Source organism: Leuciscus leuciscus (assembly GCF_965113295.1).
Source record: "Leuciscus leuciscus genome assembly, chromosome: 12".
Classification (NCBI taxonomy): domain Eukaryota; kingdom Metazoa; phylum Chordata; class Actinopteri; order Cypriniformes; family Leuciscidae; genus Leuciscus; species Leuciscus leuciscus.
In genome coordinates this window covers 41,500,046-41,515,086 of record NC_138736.1, presented here as the reverse complement: position 1 = coordinate 41,515,086, position 15,041 = coordinate 41,500,046, and the positions used below count along the sequence as shown (strand labels likewise).

Sequence of the window (15,041 nt, the reverse complement as noted above, 5' to 3'; positions counted from 1 at the left end):
TAGAGAGAAACCAGAGAGAAACCAGACAGAAACCAGAGAGAAACCAGAGAGAAACCAGACAGAAACCAGAGAGAAAGAGAGCAGAAACCAGAGAGAAACCAGAGAGAAACCAGACAGAAACCAGAGAGAAACCAGAGAGAAACCAGACAGAAACCAGAGAGAAACTAGAGAGAAACCAGAGAGAAACCAGACAGAAACCAGAAACCAGAGAGAAACCAGACAGAAACCAGAGAGAAACTAGAGAGAAACCAGAGAGAAACCAGACAGAAACCAGAGAGAAACCAGAGAGAAACCAGACAGAAACCAGAGAGAAAGAGAGCAGAAACCAGAGAGAAACCAGAGAGAAACCAGACAGAAACCAGAGAGAAACCAGAGAGAAACCAGAGAGAAACCAGACAGAAACCAGAGAGAAAGAGAGCAGAAACCAGAGAGAAACCAGAGAGAAACCAGACAGAAACCAGAGAGAAACTAGAGAGAAACCAGAGAGAAACCAGACAGAAACCAGAGAGAAACCAGAGAGAAACCAGACAGAAACCAGAGAGAAAGAGAGCAGAAACCAGAGAGAAACCAGAGAGAAACCAGACAGAAACCAGAGAGAAAGAGAGCAGAAACCAGAGAGAAACCAGAGAGAAACCAGACAGAAACCAGACAGAAACCAGAGAGAAACCAGAGAGAAACCAGACAGAAACCAGACAGAAACCAGAGAGAAACCAGAGAGAAACCAGACAGAAACCAGACAGAAACCAGAGAGAAACCAGAGAGAAACCAGAGAGAAACCAGACAGAAACCAGAGAGAAACCAGACAGAAACCAGAGAGAAACCAGAGAGAAACCAGAGAGAAACCAGACAGAAACCAGACAGAAACCAGACAGAAACCAGAGAGAAACCAGAGAGAAACCAGACAGAAACCAGAGAGAAACCAGAGAGAAACCAGACAGAAACCAGACAGAAACCAGAGAGAAACCAGACAGAAACCAGACAGAAACCAGACAGAAACCAGAGAGAAACCAGACAGAAACCAGAGAGAAACCAGAGAGAAACCAGCGAAAACAACTGGATATATGATGTCAGTCAAGGGCGTAGGTTTGATTTTGAAATTGGTGGGGACGGGGACATCCCCTGAAGCTGAGCTGCATCTGTCATTAAAGGGATAGTTCACTTAAAAATTTAAATTCTGTGATAATTTACTCTCCCTCAAGTTGTTTGGAACCTGTATGAATTTCTTTCTTCTTCTGAACACAAAAGAAGATATTTTGAAGAATGTCGGTTCAGCAGAAGAAAGAAATTCATACAAGTTCGAAACAACTTGAGGGTGAGTAAATTATCACAGAATTTTCATTTTTAAGTGAACTATCCCTTTAACGGAAAAGAACTGTTGGCATATTTGTTTCACATCAATAATGTCCAGTTTGTCCTGTTGGACGTGGCACACAGCAATACTCTTAAAAAAAAGTTTTTTCCAAAAAAAAAAAAAATCCCCACAAGGACAAGTATTTCGGATATTGCCATCTTTGTGGGGACATTTTGTCACTATAACTGTTGATTTCTCCCTAGCTTCCCGCATCGAGGTTTCCTTCGGAGGAGCATTGCCGCTTCACACCAGAGCCTCTCACTCACAAGTTAGAAAGAAAAAACAAAGCCAATCAGTTTAGCGATGTGTGTTAGCAGGCGGGACTCAGAGATATATTAACCGTTTGTGTACCATGAATTGGTACAACGCTCTTGTAAGAGATTTTAATCTAAATAAGATGTTTTCTGATTAAATTAAATAAGCCTAATACATAAAAACCACAACACACATCCAGAAAACAGTGGTTATATATAAATATATAACCACTTATATATAAACAGTGGTTATATATAAATATATGGTTATATATAAATATATTTTATAAATATATAAATATATTTTAAGTTTTGATCGAAATTATTATATAGGGACATATCAGTGTCACTGGATATAGGGACACGTCACTAGCGTCTAATTCTACACCCCTGTGTGTCAGTTACCAATCATCTCTATCAAACTAATAAAGATCAGACACAAAAACACATGAGAATCAAATCTGTGTTTACAATCCAGATTTCCACATTGAATATAAAAACGTGATGCAGCAGAAACAGAATATATTGTAATATAATTAAGTATAATATTATTCACAAACAATAACATCATGTGATGTTAACGTAGTTCTGCTGCCGTTTATTCACATTTGTTTAATCTGGTTTCAAATTGTCTTTTGTTCCTGCATGTTCTTTCTCACTATTAATAAAAAGATGTGTTTCTATATTCTGCGACCACATCTGATCTAAACATGCAGTCAATCATCTTTATATCCAGTAAAGTGTGTCAGTGTAACTGTGGGTCCACCAGCTCGAGCTTCACGAGTCTCTCTGTGTCACATCTGATCTAAACATGCAGTCAATCATCTTTATATCGCAAAAGAGATCAGACTCTTTATATCCAGTAAAGTGTGTTAGTGTAACTGTGGGTCCTCCAGCTCGAGCTTCACGAGTCTCTCTGTGTCACATCTGAGAGGATTCATCAAGAAGAACTTTGATAGTGTTAGTAATATTTCAGCTGGACTGAAGCAGGTTTACATGATTATCATCATCATTTATTATAAAAATCACGAGTATCAAATATGATCATCAGGTTTAGCCTATTTGTTCATCTGTCAATCACTGTGTTGCATTACATTATATGTTTTAAAACTACAAATCATAAAACTGAGCATTTAAATATCATCTTACTAAGACAGCCTATTATTGGCAGATATTGATATTTATATGTATTTTATCTCAGTATCTGCTGTTCTGTTATAAAGATCTCATTGATTTACAAGCATCAGACTTTCATAAACATCAGCAGCATATTTTTCCTATATATTCTCACTATATCATACCATATAAGCCTGATGCATAAAATATGATACAAAAAAATTAAAAAGTATATTTTTAGATTTTATCTTATATTGTGTGTAAAATTTCAATAAACAGTTCCGTTTTAAAAATATGATTTCGTTCCGTCAGTGAATGAATGAGCGGCTCTAAAAGCGGCAGAGAGCCGCACCTGTCGCGCCTCAGACCCACTCCAGTGACCTCGACACAGTCTGACTAATCAAATAACACTTACTATTATATTAAATAGGCTATACGTTTATTAGACACTAAAAATAATAACAATAATAATAATATATATATATACACACTCTAAAAATGCTGGGTTGTTTCAACTCACGTTTGGGTCAAACATGGAAGAAGAAAAAAACAACCGTTGGGTTTAAAAATGTAATTTAAAAAATTTAACCAACGGTTAAAAATCTAAACCAACGGTTGGATATGTCCATATTTGACCCAAACATGGATTAAAACAACCCAGCATTTTTAGAGCGCGCGCGCGTGTGTGTGTGTGTGTGTGTGTGTGTGTGTGTGTACAGTATAAACATACACTATTAGTACTGTAATACGCGCCTGCAATAAAGAGAGGTTCACATAAACCTCACTAAACTCTATTTCAGTGAAGAACTGAACTTCGCGGTGTGTTCTGACCTTGTGAGGAGCTTTGAGGAGTCTGTGGACTCCCGCGATCTGGTTGATGAGAGGAATATCTTCTCTGAAGGTGTAGAGAGGAGGTCTGGTCGGCTCCGGGAAGTTGGTGCTGTTGAACGGATCGGTATCGTCTAAAAACTGAACCCGGCTCACAAACGAAGACATGATTCATCCCGGTGTCACGACCACGACAGTTTCCAAGCGCGTCGGTAACGACAACAACACAGTCACGGGGAGCCTCGGTGGATCCACGGGATCACGGCTGGGAAGTGCAGGAGCCTGTTACTGTTCCCGTGCAGTGCCGAGCGCGAGTGCCTGTCCGTGTCACGGACTCACCGGACCGGACCCCCCCGGGGATTAAGCGCTTTAACAGCGGGAGCCGGTGACGGAGAAACAGCGGGCTCTAGCGGTCAGACCGAATACTGCACTTGGGCCTCATTCTCACCATGGTAACCACAGGAAACAACACGGGCTGAGATTTAACCTTTTTAACCTCACCTTATTAATATAAGTCGTTTGAACTACGTTTTAACGACCATTAATGTATTTTAACCTTGTATGTTTCATATACTACTAGTATATAACCGAAGCTAGATTGTGAAATTAAACATTTCTCGTTCTTGGTGTTTTGTTTTGTTAGCTTAGGTAGCATATTTTCGATAAAAACTTCGATAACAAATATGATACAAGCATAATTCTGTTTAAGAATTTATTAATTATGAAATGATTGTAATAAAAAAGAAATATATTATGCCTTATTGCTTAATAAAAAATTAACAATGTCGCAAAACATAGGCTATCTAAAAATGCAATTTCTTTCACTTTAACTATATAAATAATCAAGATAAAAATAAAAGATTATTACATGAATTAAAGTTTGATTGATTACAATAAGAATCGCGTGAACAGCTTTAGATCAGGCATACTACTGGGGTCCTAAACTGGGACTCAGCACTTCATGGTGGTTAATGTGATCGCATTGGACTAAAATCAGGGGGGTAATCTTTTTTTATATTTAAATTTTTTTGAGGTTTTTATTTTTGTTTATTTTTGTATTGAATTTTCAAAATTACAGAATTTGATATCAAGTTCTTGACACATTTCTTTTACACATTTTCACATTTGGTAAGTATAACTTGAAACAACAATAATTTGGAAAAAAGAAAAAAAGAAAAGAAACAAACAAAAGATAAAGGGCATCACAAACATATTAAATTCATTTAGCAGAGATACAGATCTTTGGGCTTTTCGATTTTTTAAAAACTTTACAGACTCAAAATACATTTGAAAGGCTGCTTTACAATGAGCAAAGTTGGGTTTTGAGTTACTCCATTTAGTTTGATGAATATGACATTTTCCTAATAATAGAAACAAATCGATAACAAACATTTTTCTTTTAGAAAAGTCAAATTCATTTGTACACTCTAAAAACTGCTGGGTTAAAAAATAACCCAACCTTAACCACACCGCTGGGTCACTATTGGACAGAACACGCGCTGGGTTGGTTTGACCCAAGTGCTGGGTTTTACCATTTAACCCATATTTCTGGGTCATTCATTTGACCCAACCAGTGGGTGGAATTAACCCTCTTGCTGGGTTAAGTCCTACTTATATGCTGGGTTATTTCGTGTCTCATTGCCTTATTAAAATTAGTAACAAATATTTGTTATATTACGAATGTAAAATAATTATTGTCTCTGTAATACAATAAACCAGAGAGGCCACTGTAAATTTGATTTAAATCTCGTTTAATTATTCTAAAAAAAACATTTTTAATACATGTCTTTAATAATTTTTTGTATACAATTATTACAATTATACAATGTATATACTTCTAAGGTAATAAAAACATAATGTTCATTAAGTAAGGTCTTTATACACCACTGAAAACATAGTTATGTATATGATATTGCATTTCTGTCAACAGATCCTCGTAAATATTACACACTGCACCTTTAAAAGTCATTAAGCAACTCATTTGAACTTATACGATTACGATTTCATTTATTAAGATATGTTGATTTATTAAAGGGATAGTTCACCCAAAAATGTAAATTCTGTCATCATTTACTCACCCTCAAGTTGTTTCAAACCTGTGTGAATTTCTTTTTTCTGCTGAACACAAAAGAAGATATTTAGAAAAATGTAGGTAACCAAACAGTTGATGGACCCCAATGACTTACATAGTATTTTTTTTTTCTACTTCCAATCTTGCCCTCCTATTTTGCTGTCAAGTGAAGTTCCCCTCCATCCCCCCCACCATCACCAGGATGGCTCCCGTCCACTCGTCCGGGGGTAGGCTCCGCCCCTGCCTCTATCATCAGGCAGGACCTACCAGTTAACTTCAAGACCTGGACGAGGGGACGGGGCTTACGCCAAATAACTTAATACATATTAATTTTGTCTGTAAATCATTTAACAAAATAAAATTCATTCATACGAGAATCCTCCAAAGTCTTTTTGGTAGAAACAAAGGAGATCATGATTAGGGGTGGGAACTGTAAAAAAAAAAAAAAGGAGAGATTCTGGATTCTATTAACGATATTTTTAGTTCAGTTTAATTTTTAAGGAAGGAATATTTGGCAAAATTCTATTGCCAGATGATGAGAATTTTTATAATAAATAGATTTCTCTTTACAGCGAGGTGTCTGTGGGCTGTGCTCTAAGTGTGACATTACATGATTTCTGTGATCTCACTATTGAGGTCTGGAAACATGTTACTGCTGAGTGTGAGAACTCACAGTTTGACCACAATAGAGCCGTGATCATCTCTGAACCCAGTTGATGAATTTAAAGACGGCCCTTCTGCTGGTTCTGGCATCGGTCCAAAGAGTTGGCGATCTGTCTTATCTGCTCTTTCAGTGGACGCATCGTGCCTCGAGTTTGGGCCTAATCTCCAGTCATCCTTAGACCAAGACGAGGCTATTTGCTGAAGGTGCTTTCCACACCCTTTAGAGAACAGGTCATCTCATTGGAAAGTGGACAAATTTAATCTTAACCCAAGTTTAATCCGTGTAATCTTGTGCTTGCAGTGCCCTATATGCTGAAAGGGTCCCTAAGAAGAGATCAGTGCCCTATAGGGGTGAGGGCCCACTCCACCAGGGGAATGGCCTCCTCTTGGAACTTACCCCAGTCGCTTCTTCTTACGAGTATTTCTACAATATTCCAGCAGACTTTCCACACACAAACGCTACATTAGCCTCGAGACTAATTTCCCGCAGATTTTACGTGCGAGCCCTGTGAGGGACTAAAAACATACTGCGCTTACGGATTTCATTCAAAACGCTTTCCTCACTTTAAATACACAACGTCCACAATGAATACGATAATTACGTGATGAATTTACAATTTAAATTGCATATTTCAAAAAGGCTGCTGATATAGTTCTAGCTGGTTTACGATTAAGGATTTAACGAGGCGGCATTTTGTCAAAAAATCTAACCGGCTAGCTGTGGCTATTACGTTTCACAGAATAAATACGCTAACGTTACCCCTCACAATTCCATATCAAAGACTGTATGTTGAACAGTGAAATTAGCTTGCTGTTACCACAACTTTTTAAAAAATATAGGTAAACATTAATATTAACTTACCATAAAACACTGCCTGCTCCGAGTGGCGTGCTCCTCGAGTCTGAAGTGAAGATCCAGAAAGTTCCGCAAAGAATAAACCAGTTGCTGGGTCAAAATAACCCAACCAGCTGTTTATTTGTGAATAACCCCCTTACAACTCATTTGACCCCGCATGAGCAACCCAATAATGTGTTTACAGTACCCCAAACAACCCAACATTTTGACCCAGCACAATCAACCCAACAATTTGTTTACAAAAACAACCCACAACCCAGCATTTTTTGAGTGTATGAAGTAAGACAGATGACAAATTTAAGACTAGGTTGCAGTTCATTTTAACACCTAGAAACGGAGACATCTCATTCATGTTTGCAACATTAGAATACTTTAAATTTGGGAATTTCTTAAGAAAGGCAATTACAGCCCTGTACACCGAGCTCTGTTAAAATGGTCAATGGGACTTCTGGTAGATTTGTTCTCATAGGGGCATCAGACAAGGCTGCCCAATCTCACCATGACTAATATCTACTGACTTTGCTCACACACACCAAAACAAAATTGATATTCTTTTCCTGGTTAAAAAATACCAAGCCTTTTAAATTGCTCGCTATAATTTCTCATCATGCTATATTATCACCAAATATTGGATTCAATCTTTTTGTCAACAAGTCACTTTGCACAGGTTTTGTATTTCTTTTTTTTTTTGGAACTGATTGATCGTGCGCTGTACAAACTGATGTTATTCCTCTGTTATTTTTTACTTGTTTTCCAGTGTACACATATCTAAACATTCTTAAATCCCCCTGTAGTCAGTAATTGTATCCCAAACTCATCTTTGATCGCCAAAATGACATATAAAAAAAAAAAAATCTTCATGCCTTAAAATATCTTGAATGTAAATCGACACCCACGTCTCATTTAGTATACGTGGTTCTATGAATATGCAAATGAGCCCCGCCTCCACTCACTCACTCAGCTCAGAGATCCACTGGTTGACGATCACACATTGATCTGATTGGTTACAAGGTAGTTTGTGACGTCAGAAACATAGATATCCATATAAGGCTAGATGTCTTAAGGCGGAGTCTCGAACTGCATCACCGGCGGCCATCTTGTCACAGGGAAGCTTTCTGGCGAGCTCTGTGGTATCTGAAGTAAGGTGAGTGATCAGCACGAACACAAATCCTCTTATCTCGCTGAAATCTTGACGGATTTGCAAACGGTTTGGTTTCTTACAAACGTTATTAACGTGGCTATAATTCCGAATGCTTGAACATTTATGTTATAATTATTCTTTTTTATATTTGATTATTAATATAACTACATCTCTGACGTTTATAACAAACCAAACCGTTTGAAAATCGGTAGAAAATTGAACAAGTTATGGTTATTTAAAAAGTACATGCACCATTAAAACACAATGTTACGAGTGAGCGAGCTGCCTGTGGCAAGATGGCCGCCACGTGCGGACGTCAACCTCCATTGGCCAGCAGCGCAGACGAGACATCTAGCCTTTATTATATGATATCTATGGTCAGAAACACCAGTGATTTCAAAGCGTGTTTTTGAGACTGTCTTTGGTTCACTGCAGTTTTAAGGAGGAAATACTCAGCAATGGTGTCGACTTATGAATTTACACATGGTTTGTCTTAAAGCATATTAAAAACAACACATAGACATATAAACAACATTAAAAGCTGGATTTTCACCACAGGGGGACTTTAAATCAAGATAAATCAAGAACAAATACAGCCAGTCGGGTCAGAAGAATAATCTTGTTTTCTCTTTAAATGAAGTTTCTGACCCGACTGGCTGTATCTGTTCTTGTTTTAAGAGAACATTGCTCCTGTCTGCCTCGCTGCCTGCTGTGAGTGTGTTTGCTCTGTGCTGTAAGCTCCGTCTTAGCCTCGTATTTTCCTTGTTTTGAACCATCATCTACTACAATTTCTAGTTGTTTATACTACTACTAAATACAGCTTACCCAACATCGCTAGCTTCCGTTACTACTAGCACAACACGCTAGTAATTCGCTAGCCTGTAAACGCGCGCCACCCGTGTGCGCTCAGCTATTTTTATTTATTTATTTTCTCTCGCGCGCGAGCGCCTTTGAGTTCATAAAAGCTCAGGTGAGTAAGAAACACTCAACAAACACGGTGAGTAATGTCTTGTCCTGTTATTATCATGCGTCGCGTCTGAATACGTTGTTGTTTTTGGAGCTCTATCGATTTGATTTATAATTCTTGATTTTTCTCGCTGCCTGCTGTGAGTGTGTCTGCTTCGGTGCTGTAAGCTCCGTCTTAGCCTCGTATTTCCTTGTTTTGAACCATCATTTACTACAATTTCTAGTTGTTTATATTACTACTAAATACAGCTTACCCAACCCTGACATCGCTAGCTTACGTTACTACTAGCACAACACGCTAGTAATTCGCTAGCCTGTAAACGCGCCACCCGTGTGCGCTCAGCTATTTTTATTTATTTATTTTCTCTCGCGCGCTCGCGCCTTTGAGTTCAGAAAAGCTCAGGTGAGTAAGAAACACTCAACAAACACGGTGAGTAATGTCTTGTCCTGTTATTATCATGCGTTGCGTCTGAATGCGTTGTTGTTTTTGGAGCTCTATCGATTTGATTTATAATTCTTGATTTTTCTCTTTAAACTCGCTTACAACGAACATTTTCTACTTTTCCTCACTGAGAAGCACTAATGTTACTGCTCAAACCTCATTGTTACAACGCGGACTGTTGAGCAGACGCGTCTCAAGCCTATTAGTGATCCAACGCTGCATACTCTTAAAGGTTACGTCCGTGGATCACGGCTGATCCGTGATCTCTTGCATACTCTTAAAGGTTACGTCCGTGGATCACGGCTGAACGCGTCTTCTCCACACTCACTTATAAACAAACATTTTTTTTTTTTTTTTTTTTTTTTTTTTGCCTATCGTGCGTCTACTCTACACCCCTACCACTAAAAAACCTAAAAAACCTCATAGTTACAACGCGGACTGTTGAGCAGACGCGTCTCAAGCCTATTAGTGATCCAACGCTGCATACTCTTAAAGGTTACGTCCATGGATCACGGCTGAACGCGTCTTCTCCACACTCACTTACAAACAAACTTATAATATAAATTAGTATTAATATTGATAGCATCACTGGTAGCTTCGTTGCTAACTCACTGTCCATCTGTTAAAATGGCGAATATATCAGATGTAAGTAGTCTACCGCTTGGTGCAGGTGAGGACACATTTGAGCTTCACGCACTGCAGTCTGAGCTGGAAGCTGTTGAGAAACAGATCCACAACCTTTTATTGAGACAGGCCGAGCTGAGAGACCGGTGTTTGGCTCTTGAAACATCACGCGCCGATGCACACAAATCAGTGTTTAACGTTACTAACCCGCTGACTCCGACCGCGTCTACTCCGTGCGTTCCTCAGCATCGGTCGAAATCAGCCATGGTCTCGTTCACTCCGGCTCCAACACGCCACCACGAAGCCTGGGTGGTTCCGCAGCGGAAGACGCGAGTCAGGTTTAGACCAAGACTTTCTCCGACCCTCCCGGTTTTCGAGTTATCGACACAAAACCGCTTCTCCCCTCTACGCGAAACAGAACGCGATGCTGTGATCATCGGCGATTCCATCGTTCGGCACGTACACGCTACGTTAGGTAAAAGTAAGGTGCAAAGTCACTGCTTTCCTGGTGCTCGTGTTTCTGAAATCGCTGCTCGCGTTCCCGAGATCCTGAACGGTGACGAGCGCGTTGGAACTGTGGTCCTGCACGCGGGAGTGAACGACATCATCAGGCTGCGCCAGACGGAGATTCTGAAGAAAGACTTCAGGAATCTAATTGATACGGTACGCAGCACATCGCCTGAAACAACGATCATTGTGTCAGGACCGCTTCCCACGTACCGACTAGGGCATGAAAAGTTCAGCAGATTATTTGCGCTAAATGAATGGTTAATGTCATGGTGCAATGAGCAGAAACTGCTCTTTGTAAATAATTGGAATCTGTTTTGGGAGCGTCCTAGGCTTTTCCGTGCTGATGGCTTACACCCAAGCAGATTCGGAGCGGATCTTCTGTCAGATAACATCTCCAAAATGTTAAATACCCTTTGACTAGTAACCAAAAGTCCAAATCATAGTCTCTGCTGCACCAATTCAACTGATATAAATACTAGTGTAGAACATTGCATAGAAACCGTGTCTATTCCTCGTTTAGTGAGATCAAATAATAAATCTAATGCAGGATCTAGGAAAAATCTAATTGTTATTAAAACAGAAAATGTTGCTATTAGTAAACAAAAACTATTTCTAAAGCTAGGTCTTCTAAACATTAGATCACTCACACCTAAGGCAGTTATTGTAAATGAAATAGTCACAGATAATAGCTTCGATATACTTTGCCTTACTGAAACCTGGCTTAAACCAAATGATTATTTCGGTATTAATGAGTCTACTCCTCCTGGATACTGTTATAAGCATGAGCCCCGTCTGATTGGTCGTGGCGGAGGTGTTGCAACCATTTATAAAGATATTCTAAATGTTACCCAGAAAACGGGTTATAAGTTTATTTCATTTGAAGTACTTGTACTAAATGTTACGCTCTTAGATGTTAGAAAAACATCCCTATTATCTCTAGCCTTGGCTACCGTATATAGACCGCCAGGGCCTTACGCTGATTTCCTAAAAGAGTTTGCAGATTTTCTCTCAGACCTATTAGTCAATGTCGATAAAGCATTAATTGTTGGAGATTTTAACATACACGTAGATAATCCAAATGATGCGTTAGGAGCTGCGTTTACAGATTTATTAAATTCATTTGGGGTCAAGCAAAACGTCACCGGACCAACACATCGTCTTAATCATACACTCGATTTAATTATATCACATGGAACCGATCCAACCGATATAGATATCATTCCACAAAGTGATGAAGTCACTGATCACTACATGGTAACTTGCATATTACGTACTGCTGTAATATGTCATGCGGCGTCGCGTTATCAACCAGGCAGAACAATCCTCCCATCCACCATAGATAATTTCTCAAATTGCTTATCTAATCTGTCTCAGCTGCTGCCTGAACCCAAACAAACAGATGAACTAGAAGAACTAACTAGCACTATGAGCACCATTCTCTCTAGAACATTGGATGTGGTTGCACCTATTAAATTAAAAAAGGTCAGAGAGAAAAATAAAGCACCATGGTATAACAATACTACGCATGTTTTAAAGAGAGAAACGCGTATTTTAGAGCGTAAATGGAAACAAACTAATTTAGAGGTCTTTAGAATCGCGTGGAAAGACAGTATGTCACGTTATAAAAAGGCCCTAAAAGCGGCCAGGGCTGAGCACCTCCGCAAACTAATAGAAAACAACCAAAACAATCCAAGGTTTTTATTTAACACCGTGGCTAGACTAACAAATAAACAGACGTCACCCGAACAAAATATCCCGTTACAGTTCAGTAGTAATGATTTCATGAACTTCTTCACTGAGAAAATAGAAAGCATCAGAACCACAATTGTAAACGTTCAATCTTCAATTGCGCCTTATAATTCAGCTTCAATTATCACCCCGAAAGAACAATTACAGTGCTTTACAACTATAGAACAAAAAGAGTTAAATAAACTTATCACTTCATCTAAAACAACAACATGTTTATTAGATCCTATACCAACTAAACTACTGAAAGAAGTGTTACCTGTAGTGGAAGATCCTCTCCTCAATATTATTAACTCGTCTTTATCTTTAGGTCATGTTCCAAGAACATTTAAACTGGCAGTTATAAAACCTCTCATTAAGAAACCACAATTAGATCATAATAATCTAGCAAATTATAGACCCATTTCAAATCTTCCATTTATGTCTAAAATATTAGAAAAAGTGGTGTCCGCTCAACTGGGCTCTTTCTTGCAACAAAATGAGATCTATGAAAAGTTTCAGTCTGGATTCAGACCGCATCATAGCACTGAAACTGCGCTCGTTAAAATCACAAATGATTTACTTTTAGCTTCTGACCAAGGCTGTATCTCAATACTAGTTTTACTTGATCTTAGTGCTGCGTTCGATACTATAGATCACACATTACTCTTAGATCGACTACAAAATTATACTGGTGTTCAAGGACAAGCACTAAGCTGGTTCAAATCATACCTATCTGACCGCTACCATTTTGTCTATTTAAATGGAGAAAAATCGATCATAACTCCAGTAAACTATGGAGTGCCGCAGGGATCTGTATTAGGCCCTCTGTTATTTTCAATATATATGATGCCACTTGGAAATATTATAAGGAAACATGGAATTAGTTTCCATTGTTATGCTGATGACACTCAAATATATATTTCATCACGGCCGGATGAAAACGCAAAATTTTCCAAATTGACAGAGTGTGTTAAAGATATAAAAGATTGTATGACCCGTAATTTTCTTTTATTAAATCCAGACAAGACAGAGGTAATACTTATCGGTTCAAAAAACCGCCTACAAAACCTCGCACAATACAACTTTAACATCATAGGATGTCCTGTTACTTTATCCTCTACAGTAAAAGACCTGGGTGTCATACTCGATTGTAACCTGTCTTTTGAAAATCATATTTCATATGTTACAAAAACAGCATTTTTCCACCTTAGAAACATTGCTAAGCTACGTAATATGCTATCAGTTTCTGATGCAGAAAAGTTAGTTCATGCATTCATGACCTCGAGACTGGATTACTGTAATGCTTTACTAGCTGGTTGTCCTGCATCCTCAATAAACAAGCTACAGTTAGTCCAGAATGCAGCCGCTAGAGTTCTTACGAGATCAAGAAAATATGATCATATAACACCGATTTTATCATCACTGCATTGGTTACCTATAAAGTTCCGTATTAATTACAAGGTATTGCTACTGACCTATAAAGCCCTAAACGGCTTAGCTCCAGTCTATTTAACGGATCTTTTATCACCCTATAATCCATCGCGCTCTTTAAGATCACTAAATTCAAGGCTTTTGGTCATACCTAGGATATCCAGAACCACCAAAGGAGGGAGAGCATTCTCACATTTGGCTCCAAAACTCTGGAATAGTCTTCCTGATACTGTTCGTTGCTCAGACTCGCTCTCCCAGTTTAAAACTAGATTAAAGTCGCATCTCTTCAGCCAGGCATTCATATAATCCTACAGTTCAAACTACAATCCGTCCTCTAGCTCATAAATGCCAGAGGAGAACTGGCCCCCGACTGAGCCTGGGTTCTCCCAAGGTTTTTTTTCTCCATTAGGTCACCTGATGGAGTTTTAGGACACCATTAGGTCACTTGATGAAGTTTTTCGGTTCCTTGCCACTGTTGCTGTTGCCTTTGGCTTGCTCAGTTGGGAATATTTTGGGGATATTTAATTTAATTTTATCAATCAATAAATTCCTCTTGAAACAAACTTTGTTGTATTATTATAATTTAATACTGTGAAGCTGCTTTGATACAATCTGTATTGTGAAAAGCGCTATACAAATAAACTTGACTTGACTTGACTTGACTTAAGCATGACGGCAGCCAGCTATGAGGTGTATATAATAAAGGGATGATAACGGTTATGAAATAATTGCCTCATATAGTATTGAATCAATTTTTGGTCCAGATCTTGTATTGTCAATGCGAGAGTCCAGCACTCTGTAAAGTCTTCTCTTCATTTTATTTCTCAAGTAAATCAATGTACCTTGATTTAAGATTTTTTTATTTTTTTTTTTATGAAAAAACAGGCAAAATACTCAGTAAAGGCTATGTAAATACTATTTTATTTTTATTTTTAATTATTATTATTTTTGCTGCAGTGTGTAAACATGTGAATGTGTTGTTAAATTATTAAAATATTACCTCTGAGGGACTCAGTTGACAAGGTTTGTGAATCCCTGAACTAAGTCATTAATCAACAGC

General features: G+C 38.4%; 2 protein-coding genes across 2 annotated transcripts in view; one reads left to right on the top strand and one right to left on the bottom strand.

The window, feature by feature from the left end:
* fhod3a (formin homology 2 domain containing 3a) overlaps nucleotides 1–3,880 on the bottom strand; it is a 60,570-nt gene extending 56,690 nt beyond the window's left edge. Inside the window, 1 exon segment of the mRNA XM_082186437.1 lies at nucleotides 3,553–3,880. Within this exon segment, the coding sequence (XP_082042563.1) occupies nucleotides 3,553–3,717 (165 nt within the window). The 5' untranslated portion in view covers nucleotides 3,718–3,880.
* Nucleotides 3,881–9,207: 5,327 nt separating this feature from the next.
* On the top strand, nucleotides 9,208–14,373 carry LOC309510415 (uncharacterized protein). Its single transcript, XM_082185168.1, has 2 exons — nucleotides 9,208–9,920; nucleotides 9,972–14,373. Exon 2 carries the CDS (start codon nucleotides 10,316–10,318, stop codon nucleotides 11,237–11,239), a length of 924 nt encoding a protein of 307 aa, XP_082041294.1. The 5' UTR covers nucleotides 9,208–9,920; nucleotides 9,972–10,315; the 3' UTR covers nucleotides 11,240–14,373.
* Nucleotides 14,374–15,041: the final 668 nt, after the last annotated feature.